This window comes from Physeter macrocephalus, chromosome 14 (genome assembly GCF_002837175.3).
Source record: "Physeter macrocephalus isolate SW-GA chromosome 14, ASM283717v5, whole genome shotgun sequence".
In the NCBI taxonomy this organism is placed as follows: domain Eukaryota; kingdom Metazoa; phylum Chordata; class Mammalia; order Artiodactyla; family Physeteridae; genus Physeter; species Physeter macrocephalus.
In genome coordinates this window covers 67,503,585-67,527,689 of record NC_041227.1, presented here as the reverse complement: position 1 = coordinate 67,527,689, position 24,105 = coordinate 67,503,585, and the positions used below count along the sequence as shown (strand labels likewise).

At 42.3% G+C, this 24,105-nt stretch overlaps 1 protein-coding gene and 1 long non-coding RNA gene across 6 annotated transcripts; one reads left to right on the top strand and one right to left on the bottom strand.

Annotated features, from left to right (window-relative positions):
• Positions 1–322: 322 nt before the first annotated feature.
• On the bottom strand, positions 323–14,414 carry LOC114487732 (uncharacterized). The gene is made up of 3 exons (XR_003683068.2): positions 14,328–14,414; positions 2,979–3,010; positions 323–1,784 (listed from the first exon to the last, which is right to left on the bottom strand). It is a non-coding gene; the product is annotated as an uncharacterized lncRNA (long non-coding RNA).
• A 40-nt stretch (positions 14,415–14,454) lies between these two features.
• TMEM219 (transmembrane protein 219) lies at positions 14,455–23,779 on the top strand. Of its 5 annotated transcripts, none has more exons than XM_007107358.4 (6): positions 14,455–14,542; positions 15,333–15,786; positions 15,877–16,066; positions 20,790–21,019; positions 22,475–22,644; positions 23,680–23,779. In XM_007107358.4, the coding sequence occupies exons 2-5, from the start codon at positions 15,526–15,528 to the stop codon at positions 22,610–22,612; spliced, it is 819 nt and encodes a 272-aa protein (XP_007107420.1). In that variant the 5' UTR covers positions 14,455–14,542; positions 15,333–15,525; the 3' UTR covers positions 22,613–22,644; positions 23,680–23,779. The 5 variants fall into 5 exon arrangements, with proteins under 5 accessions (XP_007107420.1, XP_007107421.1, XP_007107422.1 ...); XM_007107359.3 differs by having other exon boundaries at positions 14,457–14,542; positions 15,588–15,786; XM_007107360.3 differs by having other exon boundaries at positions 14,457–14,542; positions 15,585–15,786.
• The last annotated feature ends 326 nt before the right edge of the window (positions 23,780–24,105 follow it).

The window sequence follows — 24,105 nt, the reverse complement described above, 5'->3', positions numbered from 1 at the left end:
AACTAGAGAAAGCCCTCGCACAGAAACAAAGACCCAACACAGTCAAAAATAAATTAAAAAAAAAATAAAAAAAAAAAGAATCAGGGCTGTCAGGTTAGCTGTCATCTCAGCTGCTTCTCCTAACCTTTAAAAAATAAATAATAATAATTCTACAAGAATGTAGAAATAAATTAGATAGGTCCCAAACCTTGCCTTTATATAGACATACAAACTATAATTTTTTTTTCAAACTATGATATTATCTGGAAAATGCAACAGTGGTACAAGGTATAAAGGTAGCCCAAAGAAGGGAGGGGTTAATTTCATGTTTGGGGATAAGTGGGGATTGTTCACAGCCGGGGAAAACTTTGTGAAGGACCTGATATCTGAAATAAGCTTTGAAGAATTCATTTATTTAACAAATTTGTGTGTAGTGCCTTCTGTGTGCCAAGCACTGTCTGAGTCCTTAGGATACATTAGTGGCCAAAGATTCCTGCCCTCATGAAGTTAATGTTCTAGTGAGGGGGCAGCCAGTAAACAGTAGACTTAATGAATAAATAAATTATGTAGTATGTTACAAGGTGATGGGCACTATAGAAAAATTAAAAGCAAAGTAGGGTAAGGGGATCAGGAGTGTCTGTGGTGGAGGGGGACGTGAATAGCAATTTTAAGTAAAGTAGTCGGGTAGGCCTTGTCGAGAAGGTGACCTTTGAGAAAAGGCTTGAAGAAAGTCAGCAAGTTAGCCAAGCAGATACCTAAGGAAAACTGCAGGCAGTGAGAACAGCCAGCAGCACAAAGGCTCTAGGATGAGAGTAGACCTGACATAATTGAAAAGCAGCAAGGAGGCCAGTGGACTGAGGGAGGGAGAGGACAGTAGGAAATGGGGTCAGAGAGATGATAGGGGGCTGGAGCTTGGAGGGCCTTATAGGCCACTGAGACAACCTTGGCTTGTTTTTTCTCTCTGGGTCCTCGCATTGCTGTTCCTTCTACCTGGAATCCTCATCCCCCAGACCTTCACACAGAAAACTCATTTACATCCTTCAGGCATCAGCTCAAATGTCACGTCCACACACACAAAAAAACCTTCTCTGACCTTCTTATTTAAAGTGACCTGTCTCTTATTCCCTGTATCTTCATATTCATTTCCTTTATATCCATTTCAGATTTACTTGTCTATCTTTCTCACTACAGTAGAAGCTTTATGAGGTCTGGAGCATTATCTAACTCATTCGCCATTGTAAGCCCAGCATCCAGACACAAAGAGTTGCTCTGTAAATATTTGCTAAATGAATATGGGTGGAAAAGGAGAGAAGGATGATTTTTTTAATAGGAATATAGTTGTTTTTTTTAACATTTAAAAAAATTTTATTTCTTTTATTTTTTTGGCCGTGTTGGGTCTTCGTTGCTGCGTGCAGGTTTTCTCTAGTTGCGGCGAGCAGGGGCTACTCTTCGTAGCAGTGCGCAGGTTTCTCATTGCGGTGGCTTCTCTTGTTGTGGAGCATGGGCTCATCTCTTGTTGCACACGGCTTCAGTAGTTGCAGCCTGCAGGCTCAGTAGTTGCGGCACGCGGGCTCTAGAGCGCAGGCTCAGTAGTTGTGGTGCACAGACTTAGTTGCTCCGCGACATGTGGGATCTCCTCGGACTAGGGCTCGAACCCGTGTCCCCTGCATTGGCAGGCAGATTCTTAACCACTGCACCACCAGGAAAGCCCGAGAAGGATGACTGAGGAAGCAATGAGAGATGAGAGGGGATCTGGAGCACAGTGGACGGGTTGGCTTTGGGCTGGAGGAGGGACACATCTTCCTCTGTGAACAGAGACAAGGAGGGAAGTTTGGACAGGTATGCAGGGTATGTAGGGTGAGGGTGTGTGTGACAAGTGTAGATGATAAAGGATTTCATAAGTGATGGCCTCTTTCTGGTAAGGTCATCTGCTGACAGTTCAGATGGACCTTTCAGAGGTTGGAAAAAGGATTTGAGGAGAGTGGGAGAGATTTAGAACAGTTGCTGCGGGGAATGGGAGAGAGAACTCACCAACATTTTTTTTTTCTTTTTCTTTTCTTTTTTTTTTTGTGGTACGCGGGCCTCTCACTGTTGTGGTCTCTCCCATTGCGGAGCACTGGCTCCGGACGCGCAGGCTCAGCGGCCATGGCTCACGGGCCCAGCCGCTCCGCGGCATGTGGGATCTTCCCGGACCGGGGCGCGAACCCGTATCCCCTGCATCGGCAGGCGGACTCTCAACCACTGCGCCACCAGGGAAGCCCTGACCAACATTTTGAGACTACCATGTGCCAGGTACTGTGTTGAGTGTTGAGGTTATAGAGATGAGGAGGATGTGACACAGTCTTTACCTTTCAGGAATTCTCAACCCAAAGGAGATAGATTTTCTACAAGAAAGTTAAAATGCAGGGTGCCGTGTACTGTAATGAAAGGAGTGTTGTGGAAGCATGATGGGGGTGGAGGCTCAATTCTGAGGGTGGAGGAAAAACATCACAGTGGCTGTGACCTTTGAGGTTGGTTTGAAGAAAGAGAAACTGTGTACAAGGCAGAAGTAAGTGTGTTCCATGAAGAGTACAGTGCTAGCCTAAACTATGGTGGTGTGGAATAGCTAGAATCGCAAAAGGTTTATGGGGCTGGAGTGAAAAATGGAAAGATGATGTTAGGTGGTTGAGGCTAGGTTGCGAAGGATGTCCCAGGAGGTGGAACTTTCTCCTGGAGTCAGCAGAGGTCTTTAGGAGGGCAGCAGAATCTTGAGATTGCTCTTTTAGAAAGCTAATTGAGTAGGCAATGTGCATGATGTATTGAAGGGAGGAGAAACTGGAGGCAGTGAGAAGGGTTAGGAGATAGCTGCAGTAGTCCTGATGAGAGATGAGAGCCTGAAACAATCAAAGGCAGTAGGCATGGAAAGGAGGGGAAGGATACCAGAGACAATTCTGATGGTGGATGGAATCAGTGGGGTAAAGGGAGAGGGTGGAGTCAAGGCTGACTCAGAGGTTTCTTACCTGGGAGACTGGGTCGATGGTTCTCCTGTTACCTGAGATGCAGATGCAGTAAAAGGAGTATATATTAAGGAAAAGTAATAAGCTCAGTTTTTTTAATCGTGGCAAAATACACATAATATACAATTTACCATTTTAAAGAGTACAATTCAGTGGCATTAAGTACATTCACAGTGTTGTGCAATTATCACAGCTATCTAGTTCCAACATATTTTCATCACCCCAAAGGAAACCCTAAACCCATTAAGCAGTTATTTCCTAGTCTCCTTTCTGCCCATCCCCTGGCAACTACTAATCTGCTTTCTGTCTCTATGGATTTGCCATTTCTGGATATTTCATATAAATGAAATAATACAATATGTGCGCTTTTGTGTCTGGCCTCTCACTTAGCACAATGTTTTCAGGGTTCATCCATGTTGTAGCATGTGTCGGTGTTTCATTTTTTTCCTCCAGTTTTTTATTGTGGTAAAATACACAGAATATAAAATTTACAGCTTTAACCATCTTTAAGTATACAGTTCAGTGGCATTACATAAATTCACATTGTGCAGCTATCACCACAATCCATCTCTAGAACTTTTGCCACACAAGGACTTGAACAAGAAACAGACACAGAAGGACTTGGAGTGTACGTTGCTGCTATGGCGGGAGCTCCAGGCCATACAGCTGCCCTCATGTATTTTGTTTTTGTTTTTTTTGGCTGTGCCCTGTGGCATATGGGATCTTAGTTCCCCGACCAGAGATCAGACCAGTGCCCCCTGCATTGGAAGCGTGAAGTCTTACCAGTGGACTGCCAGGGAAGTCCCACGCCCTCATATATTTTGGGGTTCTGTTGATAGGTGTGTATTAAGTTTATAATTGTTATATCTTCTTGATTAATTGACCCTTTCATCAATATATAATGTTCTTCTTTGTGTCTTGAAACAATTTTTGACTTAAAGTTTATTTTGTCTGATGTTAGCATAGCCATCCCTGGCTCTCTTTTGGTTACTATTTGTATGGAATATCTTTTTCTATCCTTTTACTTTCAACTTGTTTGTGTCTTTGAATCTAAAATGAGTCTCCTGTAAATAGCATATAGGTTTTTTCTTTTTAAATCCATTCTGCCAATCTCTGCCTTTTGACTGGAGAGTTTAATCCATTTACATTTAAAGTAATTACTGATAAGGAAGAACTTACTTCTGCCATTTTGTTGTTTGCTGTATATCTTTTTTGTTCTTCAATTCCTCCATTACTACCTTCTTTTATGTTTATTTAATTTTTTTTTAGTAATGTACCATTTTCATTCCCTTCATTTCCTTTTCTGTATATTTTATAATCATTTTCTTAGTGGTTACCCTCAGAATTACAATGAGCATCTTAAACTTATAACAACCTAGTTTGAATTAATACAGCTTAGCTTCATACCATACAAAAATTCTGCTCCTATACAGCTCTGTCCCTCTCCCTTTATATTGTTATTATCACAGATTATATCTTTATACATTGTGTGTCAGTTAACAGATTTATAATTATCATTTTATGCATTTTTCTTATAAGTCATATAGGAAAAAATGAGGAGTTACAAAGCCAATTATACTGACTTTTATATTTACCTATGTAGTTACCTTTACCAGTATTCTTTATTTCTTTGTATAGTTTCAAGTAACTGTTTAGTGTCCTTTCATTTCAGCCTGAAGGACTCCCTTTAGCATTTGTAGGGCAAGTCTGTTAGTAGTGAACTTTTGGTTATGTGGGACTCTTAATTTCTCCTTTATTCTTTTTTTTTTTTTTTTTTTAGGCTACGCTGGGTCTTAGTTGTGGCATGCGGACTCATAGTTGCAGCATGCATGTACGATCTAGTTCCCCTACCAGGGATCAGACCCGGGCCCCCTGCATTGGGAGTGCGGATTCTTACCCACTGGACCACCAGGGAAGTCCCTCCTTTATTCTTGAAGGACAGTTTTGCAAGATATAGAATTCTTAGTTGACAGTTTTTTTTCTTTCTGCATTTTAAGTATGTCGTCCCACTGATTTCTGACTACCATGTTTTCTGATGAGAAATTGGCTATTAATCTATTGAAGATCCCTTGTACATTACAAGTTGCTTCTCTTTTGTTGCTTTCCGTATTTTCTCTTTAGCTTTGGCCTTGGACAGCTTGATTATAACGTGTCTGTGTGGATCTATGAGTTTATCCTACTTGGAGTTCATGAAGCTTCTTGGGTGCATATATATAAAAATAAAATTTGGGAAATTTTCAACTACTCTTTCTTCAGATATTCTTTCTGCCCTTTTTTCTCTCTCCTCTCCATGTAGGATTCCCATTACTTTCATATTGGTATTATTGATGGTGTCCCACAAGTTTCTCAGGCTTTCTTTATTTTCATTCATTCTTTTTTCTTTATGCTCCTCAGATTGGATAATTTCATTTGACCTATCTTCAAGTTCACTGATTCGTTCTTCTGTCTGCTCACATCTTCTGTTGAACTGCTCTAATGAATTTTTAATTTTAGTATTTCCTGACGCTTTGACATTTGGGGTCTTGCTGACCTGGAAGATACTGCACCTCCCAGGGCTAGCCAGTTCCTAGAGAGAGTAAAGGACTTATCTGCAAGTGTGTCTTTCATATGCAAATCAACCAAACCAAAGCCTATACCCCCAACCACCTCCTTTATCAAACCTCTTACACTCTAGGCCACTATCCCTCTGTCCTAATCACCCCAGGGCCAGATACCAGAGAACAGGGATAGCTCCAACACCCAAGAACCCAGTGAAGTTATTCAAACTAACCAATCCAGAGTATGCTTACCCTGCTTCATCCATTCCTTCTCATGTTTCCACAAAATGCGGGGCTCTTGCCCCACATTTTCTTCCCACTCCGACTGCCTCCTGACTGACCCTGGTGCTTCCCCATGTTGCCCTGTGTGGTGTGCTTTGCCTTTTGCTTCTAGGTATCTCTGAGTATAAAAACTTCTCCTTTCATGACATTAATTTCTGTGTCTGTTGTCTTATCATGCCCAACTAAAACAAAATTCTGTGTACATTTTAAAACATCATTGTACTTTATAAAAACATTATTTTACTTTTCAGTTCCTAAGTTTCTATTTAGTTCTTTTTTTATAATTTCTACCTCTTTATTGATATTCTCTATTTGTTGAGACATTGTTCTCCTGGTTTCCTTAGTTCTTTGTCCATGTCTTTAGCTTGTTGAGCACATTATAGACAGTTGATTTAAAGTCTTTGTCTAGTAAGTCCAAAATCTGTGCTTCCCGAGGACAGTTTCTATTACTTTCTTTTTCCTGTGAATGGGCTGTATTTTATTGTTTCTTTGCATGCTTTCTAATTTTTTGCTGGAAACTGAACATTGTGAAATTATGTTGTGGAGAAAAGAGAGAGAAAAGGAGAAGAAAGGGGGATGGGGAAGAGAGGAGAGGAAAAGAAAAAATACTTTCCAGGTCTTTGCAGATTGTCTCTGTGTTGGTGCACTCCTTCAACACTTAGCCAGGCCATTTACAGCTCTGCCTTAGCCTTCACTTCCTGCTGTGCTGAATCTAAAGACCAGCCAGAGGTGAAAGCTATGGTCTTCTCAGGTATTTTCTGAGCATGCATCCTGTCCTGGATGTGGGAGCTTTTCAAAGCCCTATTTACCAAAGATCCTCATTTCCCATTTTTTTTTCCTCTCGAGTTTTGTATGTCTCTTGTTTGTCTCCCCTGTTATCTTTTGTCTTGGATGGCATTGGCTTGTTCATTTGGCTTTTAATGTTTTCTAGGAATATTCTCCATGAAGGTATGTCTCTGCCCTGAGAGTGTTCTGAGTTAGGCAAAACAGGTGCATCAGTCCTTCAGGGAACCCATGGGTAGGTCAGAACAAACAAACATAATTCCTGGGAACAAGATTCACTTGGTTGTCTCTGGGGCCAGATACCCACACCAGGAACACAGGCTTCTGTCTTTAAGACTGCCACTGTGCCAGGAGGGAAATGGAGCAAAGTAACATTAAAACACCACAAAGCTCTCCTACCCTGTTTCTGTGAACCTTCTCTTGATTAAGCATTCACTTAGTTGTTATAAACCTTTGACTATCTCCCAGAGTTCTGATATGTTCATTCTGACAGTTTTTCCCAGGTATTTTCGGTAATTCTGGGGAGGTATAGGCTACTAGAGGTACCCACTCTGTCCTTTTCACTGATGTCACTCCCAGAGTTCAGTTTTGAACATGCTAAGTGAGGTGCCTAAATGACACCAAGTGTAAACAAAGATATAAATTCCTCAGGCTAGAGATCTGTTTGTTACATTCACTACTGGATCCCCAGCACTTAGAACAGTCCATGGCACACAGTGGGTACCCAACAAACGTATGTTGAATGAATGGAGCTTTATAGTAAAATATGAAAATATGGACATTAAACTTCAATGTACGGCTTAGAGATAGGGATTTTTGAATCGTTAGTGTATATCATCATCATACACTAATCATACACTAACTGAAGCCATTGATGAAAAAGAAGTTGTTTTCAAATTACATTAGTAACAAATAAATTCCTTTTTAGGACAAAGCAAAACTACTCCTAACACCTACCTCTCTAAAGTTAATGACTGGCCCTGTGTGTCCTTCTAGACAATTTAATATCTTTTTTTTTTTTTTTTTTTTTTTTTTACCAAATAAGATATACAAATGACAAATAAGCATGTGAAAAGTGTTCAATACCATTAGTCATTAGGGAAATGCAAATAAAAACCACAATGAGATACCACCTCCAAAGCACTAGGGTGGCTATTATCAAAAAGATAATAACATGTTGGTAAGAATGTGGAGAAACTGGAACCCTTGTGTATTGCTGGGGGGAATGTAAAATGGTGCAGCTGCTGCGGGAAACAGTTTGGCAGTTTCTCAAAGAGTTAAACATAGGATTACCATATAACCAAGCAATTCCACTCCTAGTCATATAAAGATTTGAAAACAAGGACTCAAACAGACGCCTGTACACCAGTGTTCATAACAGAATTATTCACAATAGCCAAAATGTGGAAAAAATCTAAGTGTCCACCAACACATGAGTGAATAAAGAAAATGTAGTGTGTATCTGCAATGGAATATTATTCAGCCTTAAAAAGGAAAGAAATTCTTACACATGCTATAAATGGATGAACCTTGAAGACATGATGCTGAGTGAAATAAGCCAGACCCAAAAAGACAAATATTATGATTCCACTTATATGAAATATCTTAGAATAGGCAATTCATAAAGATAGAAAGTAAATAAGAGGTTATTAGGGTCTGGGTCAGGGGGGATATTATTGCTTAATGGTTACCTAATTTCTGTTTGGGGTGATAAAAAAGTTTTGGAAATAAATTGTAGTGATGGTTGCACAACATTGTGAATGTAACTGATTCCACTGAATTGTACACTTCAAAATGGTTAAAATGGCAAATTTTATGTTATATATATTTTAACACACACACACACAACCTAAAGGAGAAAAAGAAACAGGTCCTCCTTTAAGGAAACTTACAATCTAGTAAGAGAATTTGGACATTTTAAGGAAAAAAATTAAAGATTTGGTGATAGAATCAGAATAGTGATGGCCTTTGGACAGAGAAGGTAGGGAGTGAAGGAGAATGAGGGAAGTTCTGGGAGTGATACAAGTGTTTTATATCTTGATTGAGGTGTTTTCATGGGCATTACATTTGTTAAAATTTATACTTAAGATCTGTGCATTTCACACTATGTAAATTTTACCTCAGAGGGACAACATATCAGTTACTACTAATCTCTTGACTCTTAATATATATTGCAGTTATTTTCTCCCACTTCTCAGTTACATGTTTTTTTAATCATATAGAAGTTTTAAATTTTAAACAGTTAAGTTTATCAATTTTTTCATGTATGGTTTCTGTATATATGTGTCCTGCTTGAGAAAGTGTCTCTTATCCGAGGCTTATAGACATGTTTTCCTTTTTTCCCCAATATTTTTATTGTGTGTGTGTGTGTTACATGTAGCTATTGACTAGCTGGAAACCATTGGCAAGTTTCCTAACATTGCTAAGCCTTGGTTTTTTCATCTGTAAAGTAGGGATAATATTTTGTTATTGGCGTGGTTGAACAAGATAACATTTAAAGGCCATTAAATGCTTGACCCATTTAGAAGTTATTCAGTAGTGGGTAGCTATTGTTATTATATGTTATGTGATTATATATCTATTACAGTATTAGACATTTTATCATAATTTTTTTATGTGTCTGCCTCTTTCACTAAGGCATTTCATTGGTAAGAAATATGGCTTCCCTTAGTACCTAACCAAGTGCCTGGCAGTTAGCAAGTGTTCAGATATTTATTGAATGAATGAATTGGATGATTGAATGGATGAAACCAAGTCATAAAGGGAGAAAGCAGTAATGTTATCAAGCAGTTCTGATATGAAACTAAACACAAAACTGTGGTTTAACTAGGATAGAAGGAACGTTATTAAGTATCTAGGGGCTCTTGTCCAAGGATGAGCTCCAAGAGGACTGAGGTCCACTGATTTAAACTGCATGCAAATGTTTAGATGAAAGTGCATTTTTCCAGGGAGAGGGTCCAGAAGCAGATTATAGTTCCAGGAGGCCAGGGATCCTGAATACTTTGTTCACCATTGTATTCCTAGCTCACGGAATAGAGCCTGGCAGCTCACAGATGTTTATTGAATGAATATCTGGCTGACTAAATGAAAAGCTTTCATTGGATTCTCAAAAGGGTCTTTAGTCCCCCCAAATTCTAAGACAATAATTTGGAAGGAAAAAAATCAAACAGATCCCTGAGAAAAGCTTTATCTGGGCCAGAGCTCTGAGAGGAATTTATCACTGTGGAGTGATTGAGGAATCCCTCCTGATATTCCTTTCAAGGAACTGGTTGATTCCCTTATCCATCAGCTTTCTGATTCTCACATGATAGCCTGTAGTCAAGCTTGAATCATAAAGCCAACTTCTGCCACCTACTATCTGTGTGACCTTGGTTAAATTAAACCTGTCTAGGACCCGGTTTCCACAGTAACATCCTTTGAGGGCCTGCTGAGTGGATTAACTCAGAATGTTGGTGTAATGCTGGAGCATTATAGCGCGCAACCAATTTTTGTGTCTTCACCTGTTCTCCTCCAACTTTAAAAAAATATATATATATAAGACATTTGTTCACATCCATTTACCCTGATTCTCAGACCTCGAGGCAGTTTCTTGCTCTAACCAGTCTGCCTCTACCGGTCCATAGGATTTGTTTGGTTTGGCAAGTAAATATCAATTATTGTCATTTATGGAAACTGCTGTCCAAATACGCCTAATTACTCTGTAGCACAGGAATAATGGGGGGAAATCATTTCTTGACTTCCTATTGTATACCAGCACTACTGGGCACTTTCATGTCTTATCTTACCCTACAAATTACACTTGTCATTAAGTAGAAGCATTAATAAAATATTTGCTGTTTGGATATTAATTTTGTACCTGGACCATATAAGGCACTAAAAAAATAACTGTTGACCAAATAAACTTTCTTTTACATTTTAACCTAAACTTCACAAACATTCAAGCATGGGCAGACATGCTCCCAACCATAAAATGAGACTGAAAATGGGTGAGTTCTCAGGGAAACTGGCTTGTATGAAGCTGTTTTTAGTAAATTAATCAACAAATATTTACTGAGTGAATACTATGTGCTCAAACTGTGAAAAAACCTGGGGCTTGTGAGAACATAGTACTCCAGGAGCTTAGGTGCAGGTGGGGAGACTAGATCAAGACTGGGGAAAGTTTACCTAGTTGGCCCAGACTGGGCTGGACATGACTGAGAGTGAATGTGCAGAGACTTTTGTAGGTTTTCAGGAGAGATCTCTTGGCAGGGCTGACGAAGGAGGATTTAGTGGGAAAGGACTGGATTCAGTGTTGGGACATTTGGGCTCTAGTTCTGGCTGAGGCTTAACTGGCTGGGAGAATTGGGGCAAGTCCCTTAACTTCTCCAGACATCAGTTTAGCATCTGGAAAATAAAGGAGGGTGGTGGTATTGTTGAACTTGTTCAGTTATTAAGTGCCTTCCAATTCCTAGATTCTAAAATTCTGACAGCCACACTTATTTTTCCTTTGAGGAGAAAATACTTCCTACACTTGGAATTGAAACAATCAATGGCATTTATAAAACACCCACTATACCCTAGGAGACTGTGCCATAAATCCACCCCCCCAAGGTTTTTTTTTATTTTTTAATTTATTTATTTATTTTTGGCTGTGTTGGGTCTTTGTTGCTGCACGGGGGCCCTCTCTGGTTGCAGCAAGCGGGGGCCACTCTTCGTTGCAGTGTGCGGGCTTCTCATTGCAGTGGCTTCTCTCTTGTGGAGCACAGGCTCTAGGTGTGTGGGCTTCAGTAGTTGCAGCACGTGGGCTCAGTAGTTGTGGCTCGCAGGCTTAGTCGCTCCACAGCATGTGGGATCTTCCTAGACCAGGGATCAAACCCGTGTCCCCTGCATTGGCAGGCGGATTCTTAACTACTGCGCCACCAGGGAAGTCCCCCGCACCCGAGGTTTTTTAATCATTATTTTTAATTGTGGCAAAATACATATAAAGTTTACCATCTTAATCATTTTTAAGTGTATAGTTCAGTAGTGTTAAGTACATTCACCTTGTTGTGCAGTGGTCCCCACCATCCATCTCCAGAGTGCTTTTCATCTTGCAAAACTCAAACTCTGGACCCATCAAATGATAACTCCCTATTCCCCTCTCCCCCCACCACTCTATTTTCTGTCTCTGTGAATCTGACTACTTTTTGTACCTCATATAAGTGGAAGCATGCAATATTTGTCTTTTTGTGAGTGGCTTATTTCACTTAGCATAATGTCCTCAAGATTCATCCATGTTGTAGCATGTGTCAGAATGCCCTTCCTTTTTAAAGGCTGAATAATATTCCATTGTATGTATATATCATATATTTTTTATCTGTTCACCTGTCGATGGACACGTGGGTTGCTTCCACCTTTTATGTCTTTTGAATAATGCTGCTATGAACATGGTATACAAATATCTCTTGGACACCTTACTTTCAATTTTGGGGGGTATATGCCCCAAAGTGGAATTGCTTGATAATATGGTAATTCTATTTAAAAATTTTCAAAGATACACTGGTCTGTTTTCCATAGTAGGCGAACCATTTTGCATTCCCACCCACAATGCACAAGGGTTCCACTTTCTCCACACCCTTGTCAACATTTGTTATTTTCCTTTTCTTTTTTTTTTTTTGATAGTAGCCATCCTAATAGCTATGAAGTGGTATCTAATTGTGGTTTTGATTTGCATTTCCCTAATGATTAGTAATGTTGGGAATCTTCTTATGTGTTGTCATTTGTATATCTTCTTTGGAGAGATGTCTGTTCAAGTCCTTTGCCCGTTTTTTTTTAAATTAATTAATTAATTTATTTATTTTTGGCTGAGTTGGGTCTTTGTTGCTGCGCGCGGGCTTTCTCTACTTGCGGCGAGTGGGGGCTACTCTTCCTTGTGCTGCACGGGCTTCTCATTGTGGTAGCTTCTCTTGTTGCAGAGCATGGGCTCTAGGCATACGGGCTTCAGTAGTTGAGGCTCACGGGCTCTAGAGCGCAGGCTCAACTATTGTGGTGCACAGGCTTAGTTGCTCCGCGGCATGTGGGATCTTCCCCGACCAGGGCTCGAACCCGTGTCCCCTGCATTGGCAGGAGGATTCTTAACAGCTGCACCACCAAAAAGCCCCTTTGCCCGTTTTTTTTTTGTTTTGTTTTGGTTTTTTTTGCGGTACGCAGGCCTCTCACTGTTGTGGCCTCTGCCGTTGCGGACCACAGGCTCCAGACGCGCAGGCTCAGCGGCCATGGCTCACCGGCCGAGCCGCTGCGCGGCATGTGTGATCTTCCCGGACCGGGGCACGAACCCACGTCCCCTGCATCGGCAGGCGGACTCTCAACCACTGCGCCACCAGGGAAGCCCTTTGCCCGTTTTTTAATCAAGTTGGTTTTGCTGTTGTTGTTGAGTTGTAGGAGTTCTTTATATATTCTAGATATTAACTCCTTAGCAGAGTCACAGTTTGCAAATATTTCCTCCCATTCCATGGACTGCCTTTTCACTCTGTTGTGTCTTTTCATGCACAGAAGTTTTAAACTTTGATGTAGTCCAGTTTATCTAATTTTTTTCTTTTGCTGTCTGTGCTTTTGGTGTCATATTCTAGAAATCATTGCCAAATCCAACATCATGAAGCTTTCCCACTATGTTTCTTTCTAACAGTTGTATAGTTTCAGCTCTTACATTTAGTTCTTCCATGAATTTGGGGGGGGTTTCTGTTTGGTTGTTTTTTTGGCCATGCGGCATGCAGGATCTTAGTTCCCCGACCAGGGATGGAACTGGTGCCCCCAGCAGTGGAAGCCAGGAATCTTACCCACTGGACCGCCAGGGAAGTCCCCTTCCATGCATTTTGAATTAAATTTTGCATAGGGTGTACGGTAAGAGTTTAATAACTTCATTATTTTGCACGTGGATATCCAGTTTTCCTAACACCATTTGTTGCAAAGACAAGCTTTTCTCCATTTAATGGTCTTGGCACCCTTGTTGAATATCATTTGACCATATATGAGAAGATCTTGGGTGGTCGTACAGAAGGATATGGTCTCTGCTTTAAGAAAGCCTCAGTAGAATTGAATACTCAGATTATGTTTCAAACAGCATTTGTCCAGTGCTGGGTGTGTGCTCAGTGGGTTCATGTTTTCCCACACTTTACCTCTTAATCTTCCTATCCAACAAGTGAGATAGATAAGATGATCCCCTTTAATAGAGGAGTAAACTCAGTTCCCAGAAGAGCACGGTTATGTCTTATGTAGGGGCAGGGACAGAGTCAGGATTTGAACCCAAAGTTCTTGGCTCCACGTGTCCTGCTATTTCAGGTTAAGATGGACCTCGTGTTCTCATCTCTAAAATGCGGGTAGAAGTGAAAGGAGAGGTCTCTATTGAGCAGCCTTGCAGCTGTAGGATCTATGCAGATCTATGTAGGATCCTGGCAGCTATGCATTAAGGAGTCGCCAAAAGCCAGGGACCAAGCGTGAGGTGTACACGTTAAACACTATTAGACTGCGGAGAAGAACGGAACCCAAACCCCAAGGCCAGCCCGGAAGGCCAGAGTCCTAGGACCGGAGCCCCGCCCCCGGGCGGACCCCAAGTCCTTACCCGGAACCAGGGCGCGGCTGGGCTGTGCTACTGGTGCGGGTGGGAGACGAGCAAAAGAAAATTGCCTGCGACGACAGTCTCGCTGAAATGCCCCCAAGGTCTCTCCGAATGGAGAGTTGACAGTTTCACAACGTCTCTAGGGTTAGTTCCCTTGCCTCTCTCCCTTTTACTCACCTTCCGCGGTGTTATTTTTCCCCTTTGGCCCTGCATTGGATGTCCTCTTGGTACGCCCCCACCCTGACCAGGAGGGGCGAGGCGGCCGCCTGCGTGGGCAACTGCGCATGCGAATCCCGCAGACTGGGTGGGAGGGGTGGGAGCACGGACCCCGCCCCTTCGCGACTCCTCGCGTGACGTCGCGGGGGGCGCCGGCCTCCGCCCGGCTGCGAGCGGTGAGAGTGAGCGGCGGGCGGACTCGACGCTGCTACAGCGGGAAGGGATATGGGTGTTGAGTTTCTGCTGGAGGGGCTTTGCGGGGGAGGGGAGGCCTAGGTGCACCAACAGCCGCCGACCTTCAGGGTCTACCCTCCTCCTTCCTGCTTTTTCCCCCTTTACAGATGTTCCGGGACGGGAGGCAGGGCCAAGGGCTGTGCGTTTGTGACACCTGCATTTCCCTGGAGCCCTCCTTTCCCCCGCATCCCATATGTTTATCTTGCCTTCCAGATGTTCCTTTTCATCAGGCTCTTGCTTCTCGCCAGGGAAAGCGCACTCCACTTGGAAGCAGGAGACGGGTTTCAGACCTTGGCCCTACCACTCCTTTGTTAAAGTGCCCGAGCCTCAGTTTTCCCCAGAGTCTTTTTGCCTTGCTTCATCTGGTTTTGAAGATCAATATGACCCAGAGGAATAGAAAGGAAATGGACATTTGTTCAGTTCCTGCAAGGCCAAGTACTATGCAAACTGTTTTATCTGCTCCATTTAGTCCTCACTACTTGATGTTCTTAGAACTCCCATTTCACAGATTCTTAAGCTCGCAGAGGTTCGCTGATTTTTCTCACGTAGCCAGTGAGTGGCAGAGGAGGACTCAAATTGAGTTTAGCTCCAAAGTGGAGTTCTTTTTCATCAGACGCTTCCCTTGTCTGGGCTATCAGCTGGAACTGTTCTTCAGCCAAACCGTAGCCCCAGAACAGCTGCTTCCTGAATTTCTCTCGTTGAGAATTCTCCTTTTCGATTTCCTTTTTCCAGTACAGCATGCTCTGCTCTGCTTCCATCTTGATTACTTCAGAAATGAAATGCAGCAAACATTTATTGAGTGGTGCATGGAGATGAACACTTGGAGTCAAGACCTTGGGTTCTTGTCCTGGCTCTGCCACTAACTGGCTGTGTGGCCTTGGCCAAGTCCCTTGTCTTCTCGGTGCTTTCACTTCCTTTGAATAAAATGGGTAAGTGCCTTCTTACTGGCAGGCTCTTGTCCAGGTCTCCCTTCCTGTCCTCCAGCAGGCTCTCCCTGGAGGCCCAGACCCCTCTGCTCCCCATGGGCAGCTGCCAGGCAGGGCACAACCTGCATCTCTGCCTGGCCCACCACCCACCTCTGGTCTGTGCCACTTTGATCTTGCTGCTTCTTGGCCTTTCTGGCCTGGGCCTTGGTGGCTTCCTCCTCACCCACAAGACTGGCCTGCGCAGCCCTGACATCCCTCAGGTGAGTACTCACCCTCCTGCTCATCCTTCCCCTGCAGGCCAGCTCTTGCTGCTGATCTCTCACCTCTCCCCACCTTCCTTTTGCACACAGGACTGGGTCTCCTTCTTGAGATCTTTTGGCCAGCTGACCCTGTGCCCCATGAATGGGACAGTCAAAGGGAAGTGGCATGGGTCTCACGTCGTGGGCTTACTGACCACCTTGAACTTCGGAGATGATCGAGACAGGAACAAGACCCAGACATTCCAAGCCCAGGTCCAGGGTAGTCATATGGGATTGAAAGGTGAGACGAAGGAGGACTGTGGGGTTGGATATCAGAACATTCAGAGGTGGGCCCTGCCCCTGATCTCACCATCCTGGTGACCTTGGGCACATCTCTGGGCATTAGTCACTTGTGCTGTAACAGGACTAGATACTTTCAGTGAACACAGTTCCCACTGTGTAGGTTCTCTATAAATGTTTTCTCTCTCCGCTTCCAACTTTGAGGTTCTCTGATTCTATCCTTGCAGGTGTGATGAGATGGGCAAGATTTGACCTAAAGTTCTTTCTCACCCCTCTTCATCCCTTGGGGCTTCTGTTAGAGGCACCTTCTTTTACCTCAGGGATATCAGAGAAACATGTTCTGTTTATTTAAACTAGTGTCTTTAGTGCCTGTTATGTGCTTAGCACAGCTCTGTGTGCTATGAAGGATACAGAAAAATCAGACCTCCTCCATTCCCAAATTGCTTAGAGTCTTCTGGGAAGATGATGCGTGAGAGTGAGTCAGAGGGTGCCATTAATTCCTATGTGAGATTTGGCCTCAAGTTCCTTATCTAAAAAATGTGGAGATGAAGAAGGAGAGAAAGGTGGAATTCTTAGACTTCTGAGGTCCTTTCCAACACTGTCGTTCTAAGATTCTCCTATGAGTCAATAGGTGTATGTGTGTGGAGGCACACATACGCATATTGCCAGGTGAGAGTAGGTCTCTGTATTGCCAAGTGTACTTGTGTGTGATCAGAGAGCAAGCGAAAAGGAATGTGTCTGATTATATAGACTCAGGGCAATTTCTCCTGTTCTTTTTATGTAAAAAACATAATAGCTTTATTGAGGTAAGACTCACATGTCATGAAGTATACCTGTTTAAAATGTACAAGTGAATGGCTTTTTTATATTCACAAAAGTGTGCAACCGGCACCACTGTCAATTCTAGACCATTTTCATTACCTGACAAAGAAATCCTGTTCCCGTTAGCATGCACTTCCCTTTTTCTCCTAACCTTCCAGCCCTAGGCAACGAGTAACTACTTTCTGTCTCTGCACATTTGCCTATTCCAGACATTTCATATAATATGTGGTCTTTTGTGACCGGCTTCTTTCACTTAGCATAATGTTTTCAAGGTTCATCCATGTTGTATCATATGTTAGTACTTCATTTCTTTTTATTGCTGAAGAGCATTCAGTATACACATATTCCACATTTTATTTATCCATTCATCAGTTGATTGACATTTGGATTGTTTCCACTTCTTGTCTATTATGAATGATGCTGCTCTGAACACTCATGTACAAGTTATTGCATTATCATATGTTTTCATTTCTTTTGGGTATGTACCTAGGAGTGGAATTTCTGGGTCATATGGTAACTCTGTGTTTAATCTTTTTTTTTTAAATAAATTTATTTATTTATTTATTTTTGGCTGCATTGGGTCTTCGTTGCTGCACGTGGGCTTTCTTTAGTTGCAGCGAGCAGGGGCTACTCTTCATTGTGGTGCGCGGGCTTCTCATTGCGGTGGCTTCTCTTGTTGAGGAGCACGGGCTCTAGGCACGCAGGCTCAGTAGTTGGGGTTGTCTTTTCACTTTGTTGATGGTGTGCTTTGAAGCACAAAAGTTTTTAATTTAGATGAAGTCCAGTTTATCTATTTTTTTGTTGTCGTTGCTTGTGATTTTAGTATTATATCTAAGAAGACTTTGCCGAACTAAAAGTCACTAAATATAGGTTTTCCTATATTTTCTTCTAAGAATTTTATAGTTTTAGCTCTTACATTTAGGTCTGTGATCCATTTTGAGTTAATTTTTTTGTGTATGGTGCGAGGATGGAGTCCAAGTTTATTCATTTGCAGGTACTATTCATTTGTCCCAGCACGTTTTGTTGAGAAGACTATTCTTTCCTCATTGAATAGCCTTTGCACTCTTACTGAAAAGCAATTGACCATAGACATATGGGTTTATTTCTGGACTCTCAGTTCTGCTCCACTGATCCATGTCTATGCTTATGCTAGTGCAACACCGTTTTGATCACTGTAGCTTTGTAGTAAGTTTTGAAATCAGAAAATATGAATTCTCCAGCTTTGTTCTTTTTTTTTTTTTTTTTTAAGATTGTTTTGGTTATTCCAGATCCCTTGAACTTCTATATTAATTTTAGGATCAGCTTGTCAGTTTCTGCTTCTTCATGGTTAGAAACAAAGTTATAACATCAAAGATTTTTGGACCAAGTAAAAAGTAATTACAAATGATTGCATCATCTAATCAGTAATTGTTGAGCACTTACTATGTACCAAGCATGGGGAATACAGAGATCTGTAAGATGTGGATCCTCACCACAAGTCACTCACAGTCTAGCAAGGATACAGATGTGAACAGAAGTAAATACTTTTCAGTGTGTGCAGTAGAACACAAGGTACAGTGAGAGTACTCATAAGTCCATCAAGCAGGGATGGTGAAGACAGGCTTTTCCAAGGATACGGGGCTTGAGCTGAGGCTTGAGGGAGGCTTAGGAATGTGCCCTTCCAGCCAGAGGGAAGAGCATATGCAAAGGCATGCAGATGGGATTATGATGGCACATTTAGGAATTTCCAGGGGTTCAGTTTGACTGGTGCAGGGGAAGGAGTGTTGAATGAGTGGCAGGAGATGGGTCTGAAGAAGCAGGCAGAATCCCATGGAGAGTCCCTTGTGCCAAGCCAAGGTAATTGGACTTTATCCAGGACATTTGGCTAACTCAAAGAGTCTGATCAGGAAAATAGAATTTTGTTATTATTCTTTTTAAAAGATCATACTCTGTTGGCTGACTGCCTGGAAGGAATGTATCCAGATGCACAAAGACCAGTTAGGAGGTGGTTGTGATAAAAAGGTGACTTATCTGAGCTGAGACAGTGGTGTGAAAGAAGGGGACTGATTTGAGAGAGTCGATAGAAGTGTGGGATGGACAGGATTTGGTGACAGATTCGATCAGGGGAACATAGAAGAAAGGGGAATTCTCTTACAGAATTTTACATGTATGTTTCTCAGTTGCAATTATGATGTATATACTGGTTTGTATTTCTTTTTTCACTTTATGACATCGTGTTTTTTTGTATTACTGAATGGCCAGAACATTATTATTTTAACGGATGTAAATTGATCTGTTAATTGGTTAGGCCATCATTTGTTAATGCTTTCTTTATTGAGAAACATTTTTATTATTTTCTATTTTTTGGTATTTTTTATGAAAACACAATAAACATTTGGTATACTTTGCACTTTTCTTTTGAATCTTTTTCTTAGGATTAGTTTCTGCAAGTGGTATTACTGAGTCAGAGTATGGACTTTTTTTTTAATACACAAATTCATTTTATTATGTATTCAGACTACACAGAAGTGTACAAAGCAAATGTAAGTCCTCCTTACCTTCTCTGCAGAGTCCACAGTTTGGTGGGCATCCTCTCAGTCCTTCTCTGTCTTCATTTAAAATTGCAACAGGAACAGCCAAATTGTCTTCTAAAAGTGTCACCAGTGGAGAGCGCCCATTTCTCCACATTTCAACAACTCTTGTTATTGTCAGTCTTTTTAATTTTTACCAATTTAATGGTCTAAGGAAATACCTGATTGTTTTATTTTTATTTTTATTTTTTTGCGGTACGCGGGCCTCTCACTGTCGTGGCTTCTCCCGTTGCGGAGCACAGGCTCCGGACGCGCTGGCCCAGCGGCCATAGCTCCCGGGCCCAGCCGCTCCGCGGCACGCGGATCCCTCCCAGACCGGGGCACGAATCCGCATCCCCCGCATCGGCAGGCGGACTCCCAGCCACTGCGCCACCAGGGAAGCCCTACCTGATTGTTTTAAATATACTTTCTCCTGATTGCTAGTGAGGTTGAGCATCTTCTTATAGGTTTATTGGCCATTTTCATGTCTTCTCTGAATTTCCTATTCATATCCTTTACTTATTTTTCTTTTAAGTTATTTGTCTTTATCTTCTGAATTTTTTTAGAAGATCTTTATACATTCTGGATAGTAAACCCTTTTGCCAATTAAATATGTTATAGGTATTTTCAGCCATTCTGTGACTTTTTTTTAAACTTATCTTTCATTGTATAGTTTAAGATAAGATAGAACTTATCTTTCATTGCTCTTAGTTTTTATGAAATTTATTGCTCTTGTCCTCTACTCGGTCTTTTAGGTTTTGTGTCTTTTTTTGGAAGGCCTTTCTTTCCCACTTTAAAATTAGAAAATATTCTGTATTTTCTTTTAATACTTGCTTAGGTTTTTGTTTTGTTTTGTTTTAGTTTATTTGCATAGGTCTTTAATACATCTGGACTTTATAGTGTGAGGTAAGAGTCTGACTTTTTTTTCCCAAATGGAAATTGTCCGAAGGCCATTGACTGAGTAGGCCATCCTTTTCCCACTAATTTGAAATCGTATGTGAACCTTTTAATGGATTTGGGTAGTAGTGGAAAACTGCTTTCTTAAAAAGAGTGAACTAGTTTATACAAATTGACATCAGCAATGTGTATTTACCCCAGTTTTGCTGCAGCTTTCCGAGTATTGGTATGATTGTTTTATTGATTGTGAGTTAATTTATATCATTTATATCGGTACACAGCTATTTTCATTTCTCAGTGATGCAAATGATGGTATTAGAGGACTTTACTGAATAGAAGCAATGCCAAAATACCTGGTACAGTAGGAAGCCTACATAAATGAATAGCTGTCTAAAGATTGATGACTCCCATCCCACCCTGCATTTTCTTCCATCTCCTCCCCTGTGCCTCTCATAGGATCTTCTGCAGGAGAGCTGGTCCTCATTACAGCCAGGGTGACCACAGAAAGGACCCCAGGAACCTGCCTGTATTTTAGTGCTGCTCCAGGAATCCTGCCCTCCAGCCAGCCACCCATGTCCTGCTCGGAAGAGGGAGCAGGAAATGCCACCTTGAGCCCTAGGATGGCTGAGGAGTGTGTCAGTGTCTGGAGCCACGAAGGTCTTGTGCTTACCAAGTTGCTCACCTCCGTAAGAGCCTCAGATTGTTGGGGTTTCATAAACTGCCATGCTGAATGCTGTGTCTTGATGGCTTCTGGAGGCAATTTTACCTAGTAGAAAAGCACAGGCTTTATAATCCTGCCTCAGAGACGTTCTGTGACCTTGAGCAAGCATGTGGGCCTCTCTGAACCTCAGCTTCCTCAGCTGTAAAATAGAAAACATGGTACTCTCTCCTAATACCAACAAATAAGGATAAATGAGAATGAATGTAAAGCGCCTAGTACAATGCCTGGTACATAATAGAGATTGGATAAATGACAGCTATTACTATTAACAATTGTCTATAGATACAATAAAACATGATCTTCACCTCAAAGGAATTCAGAAGCTGTAATAAGAGGCAGAATGGGCTAATTGCTATCATAGGGGTGTGAGCAAGGTGTTATTCAAACAGAGTAAGGACCAATTAACTCTGACTTGAACATTTATGGAGAGTGCTTCACCAAGAGGTGGCATTTAAGAAAGGGAATTGTTTAGAGTAGTTTATACCTTACTAAGTGCTTTCAGTTTCATTATCTCATTTGATCTTAAAATAGCCTTTTTAAGGCTGTTATGAGGTAGCTGTTATTATCTCATTTTACAGATGAGGAAACAGACTTAGAGGGAGTGAATTGCCCCAGGCCACACAACTGGTTAGGTGGCAGAGCCAGGCTTGCAACCTACAGCCTTTTGACTTCCAAGTCCCAGGCTCATTCTGCTCTGTCAGGATGATCCTTGAAGAATGAGGAAGACATGGGCTGGAATGCAGTAGAGGCGGTTCGGGAGAGGGGAGATACATTCCAGGCAAAGGGACCAGCATGAGCACAGGCCTAGGGATTGACAAGTGTTCAGGCTTCAGGAGCACTCCACGATGAGGGCTTAGGAATGACATAGGGGAAGAGACAAAAGAGATGCAGGGGCCAGGTCATGAGGCACCGTGAGGCCTGGCTAAGATGCTGTGACTTGATACTGCAGGCCATGGGAGTCACTGGTGCTGGGTGGACAAGACTGGCTAAGTGGAGGAGAGAGACCAGTTAGGAAGCTGCTTCATACTGTTCCCTCACATTTGCAAAGACCCTGGTGAGGAGCATGACCTGGGAGCTTGGAATCAGAGACCTTGGTTTCCAGACCTGGCGCTGCTTGCACATTTCAAAATGTAGACAGTAGTGAACTTTCCTATCTCCTGGAGTCATTATAGGGGTTCAGTTTAAATGTTTGGGCAAGAAAGCAGTTTGCAGACCATTGAGACAAATGTTAGCTTGCATGAAAATAAGAATAGAATTTTCCCTTTAGTTGCTCCCTGGATGTGGAGAGCCCTCTCCCCCATGGAGGCTTTTCTCTAAAGCCCTTGGGCTGGGAGTATCTAAGATATCTTCCCAAGGGAAGGTTCTCCACAGTCTCTTCTCTCTCCATCATTCCTCCTCCCCTTCCTGTCCCCACCCCTAGGAGGAGCTGGCTCTGTGTGGCTCTAGACTGCTGGTTTTGGGCTCCTTCCTGCTTCTCTTCTGTGGCCTTCTCTGCTGTCTCACTGCTGTGTGCTTCCACCCACGCCGGGAGTCCCACTGGTCTAGAACCCGGTTCTGAGGGCACTGGCCTAGTTCCCGTCTCGTTCTCAGGTAAGGTTCTCTGACTCAGTCCTGTGGGAATAGGGGATGGGGTGTGAGTGGCAGTTGTAACTGAGACAGAGCTTTTCCTAAACAATATGGTTTGGTTTTACTTATTTTTGTACTTTATATATGTGGAATCATACATATTCTTTTGCGACTGACTTCTTTCAGTTAACATTCTGATTTTAAGATTCATCCATAGCTGTAGTTCACATCCAAGCTTTTTGGCAACAGCGGTGAATTAAGGGGGTTCAAATTTGATGATGTGTCCTGGATATGAATCATGTTTGTCTTGCTTTTGTCCTGAAATTCTGATACCCAGTTTTATGATGCAAATTTTGTAAAAATTCATCTTGAACTCCTCAAAAGGTTTGATGATGCCCTTTTACTGGACACATACTATGTGCCCAAGCACTTCACATGCACCTGATCTTTTACATTAGCCATCATTGCATTAGAAAAAGTTGATTCTGCTAGCAGGATCTTTGCAGGGACACAGCCTCCAAAGTGGGGGTAGGACATACTGGCTAACTAGTTAGTCCATCAGCTCATTAAGGTTAAAAAAAAATTCTATAAAAAAATCTCACCCTTTCAGGTGAGTCTCATATAATTCGAGAGTCATATATTGTGCACCCAGCTCTTAAACTGTTCTCAGCTTCAGCTGGCTGCTGTGCCCTAGGAAATAAATGTGGGAGAAGAGGAAACAGCTCAGACCCAGGGAAGGTGCTGACCAGAGGAGCTGGACCCTCAAGATCAACTTTGCTTATATTGCTTAGGGCTAGGCCTGACTGCTCCAGCCACCTACTTGGGCTGGGAAAAGGTGGAACCCTCTCAGCCTTTCTTAGATCTCAGCAGACTGGGAAAGGAAGGCTTTCTGGCTCCTGGCAGATCCTGGGATCCTGAGGCCATCTCAGTTGGAATAAGTGCCTGTACCTATCTCTAGTTGTCACTTCCTCTGCTCCTTCCCCAATTTCTGCAGCCATACCAGAGCTTCCTCCAAAGGTCCTCTGACCTGCCCTGTTTTTTTATTTTGTTTCTCTCCAGGTGTGAATCAACTTCTTGGGCCTTGATTCTGAGTTGGAAGAGATATTACAAAAGTGGAGAGCTGGAATGTGGGGGAAATAAAAGGTTTTTTTGCCCAGTGTTTCCCAGGGTGTTTATTGGGGATTGGATTGAGGTGGGAATTTTAAGGTAGAGAGTCTCGGGAGGTTTAGGGGATTCTTCCTTGTTGACTCTTTAGTTTGGGTTGGTACAGGGCATAAGGTTACTGCAGCTCTTGGGTACGGTCATGGAAATGCTTTGACATAAATGCATTGTGACCTTGTGCAGGTCATGCTGCTGTGAAGGGCCTCAGTCTCCTGAAGGGATATGACAGATTGAGTTTGCTCAGCAAAGATTCCTCGAACTTGGGAGCCCATGACCAGGCTGGATAGTTACTAAGCAGGACAGTCCGTTTTCCCGCCTTTTCCG

Excerpts from the sequence above, each read along its gene's own strand:
- TMEM219 (XM_007107358.4), top strand. The coding sequence starts at position 15,526 with ATGGGTAAGTGCCTTCTTACTGGCAGGCTCTTGTCCAGGTCTCCCTTC. Across the intron at positions 15,787-15,876 it reads GCAGCCCTGACATCCCTCAG|GACTGGGTCTCCTTCTTGAG; the intron begins GTGAGTACTCAC and ends TTTTGCACACAG. Across the intron at positions 16,067-20,789 it reads TAGTCATATGGGATTGAAAG|GATCTTCTGCAGGAGAGCTG; the intron begins GTGAGACGAAGG and ends TGCCTCTCATAG.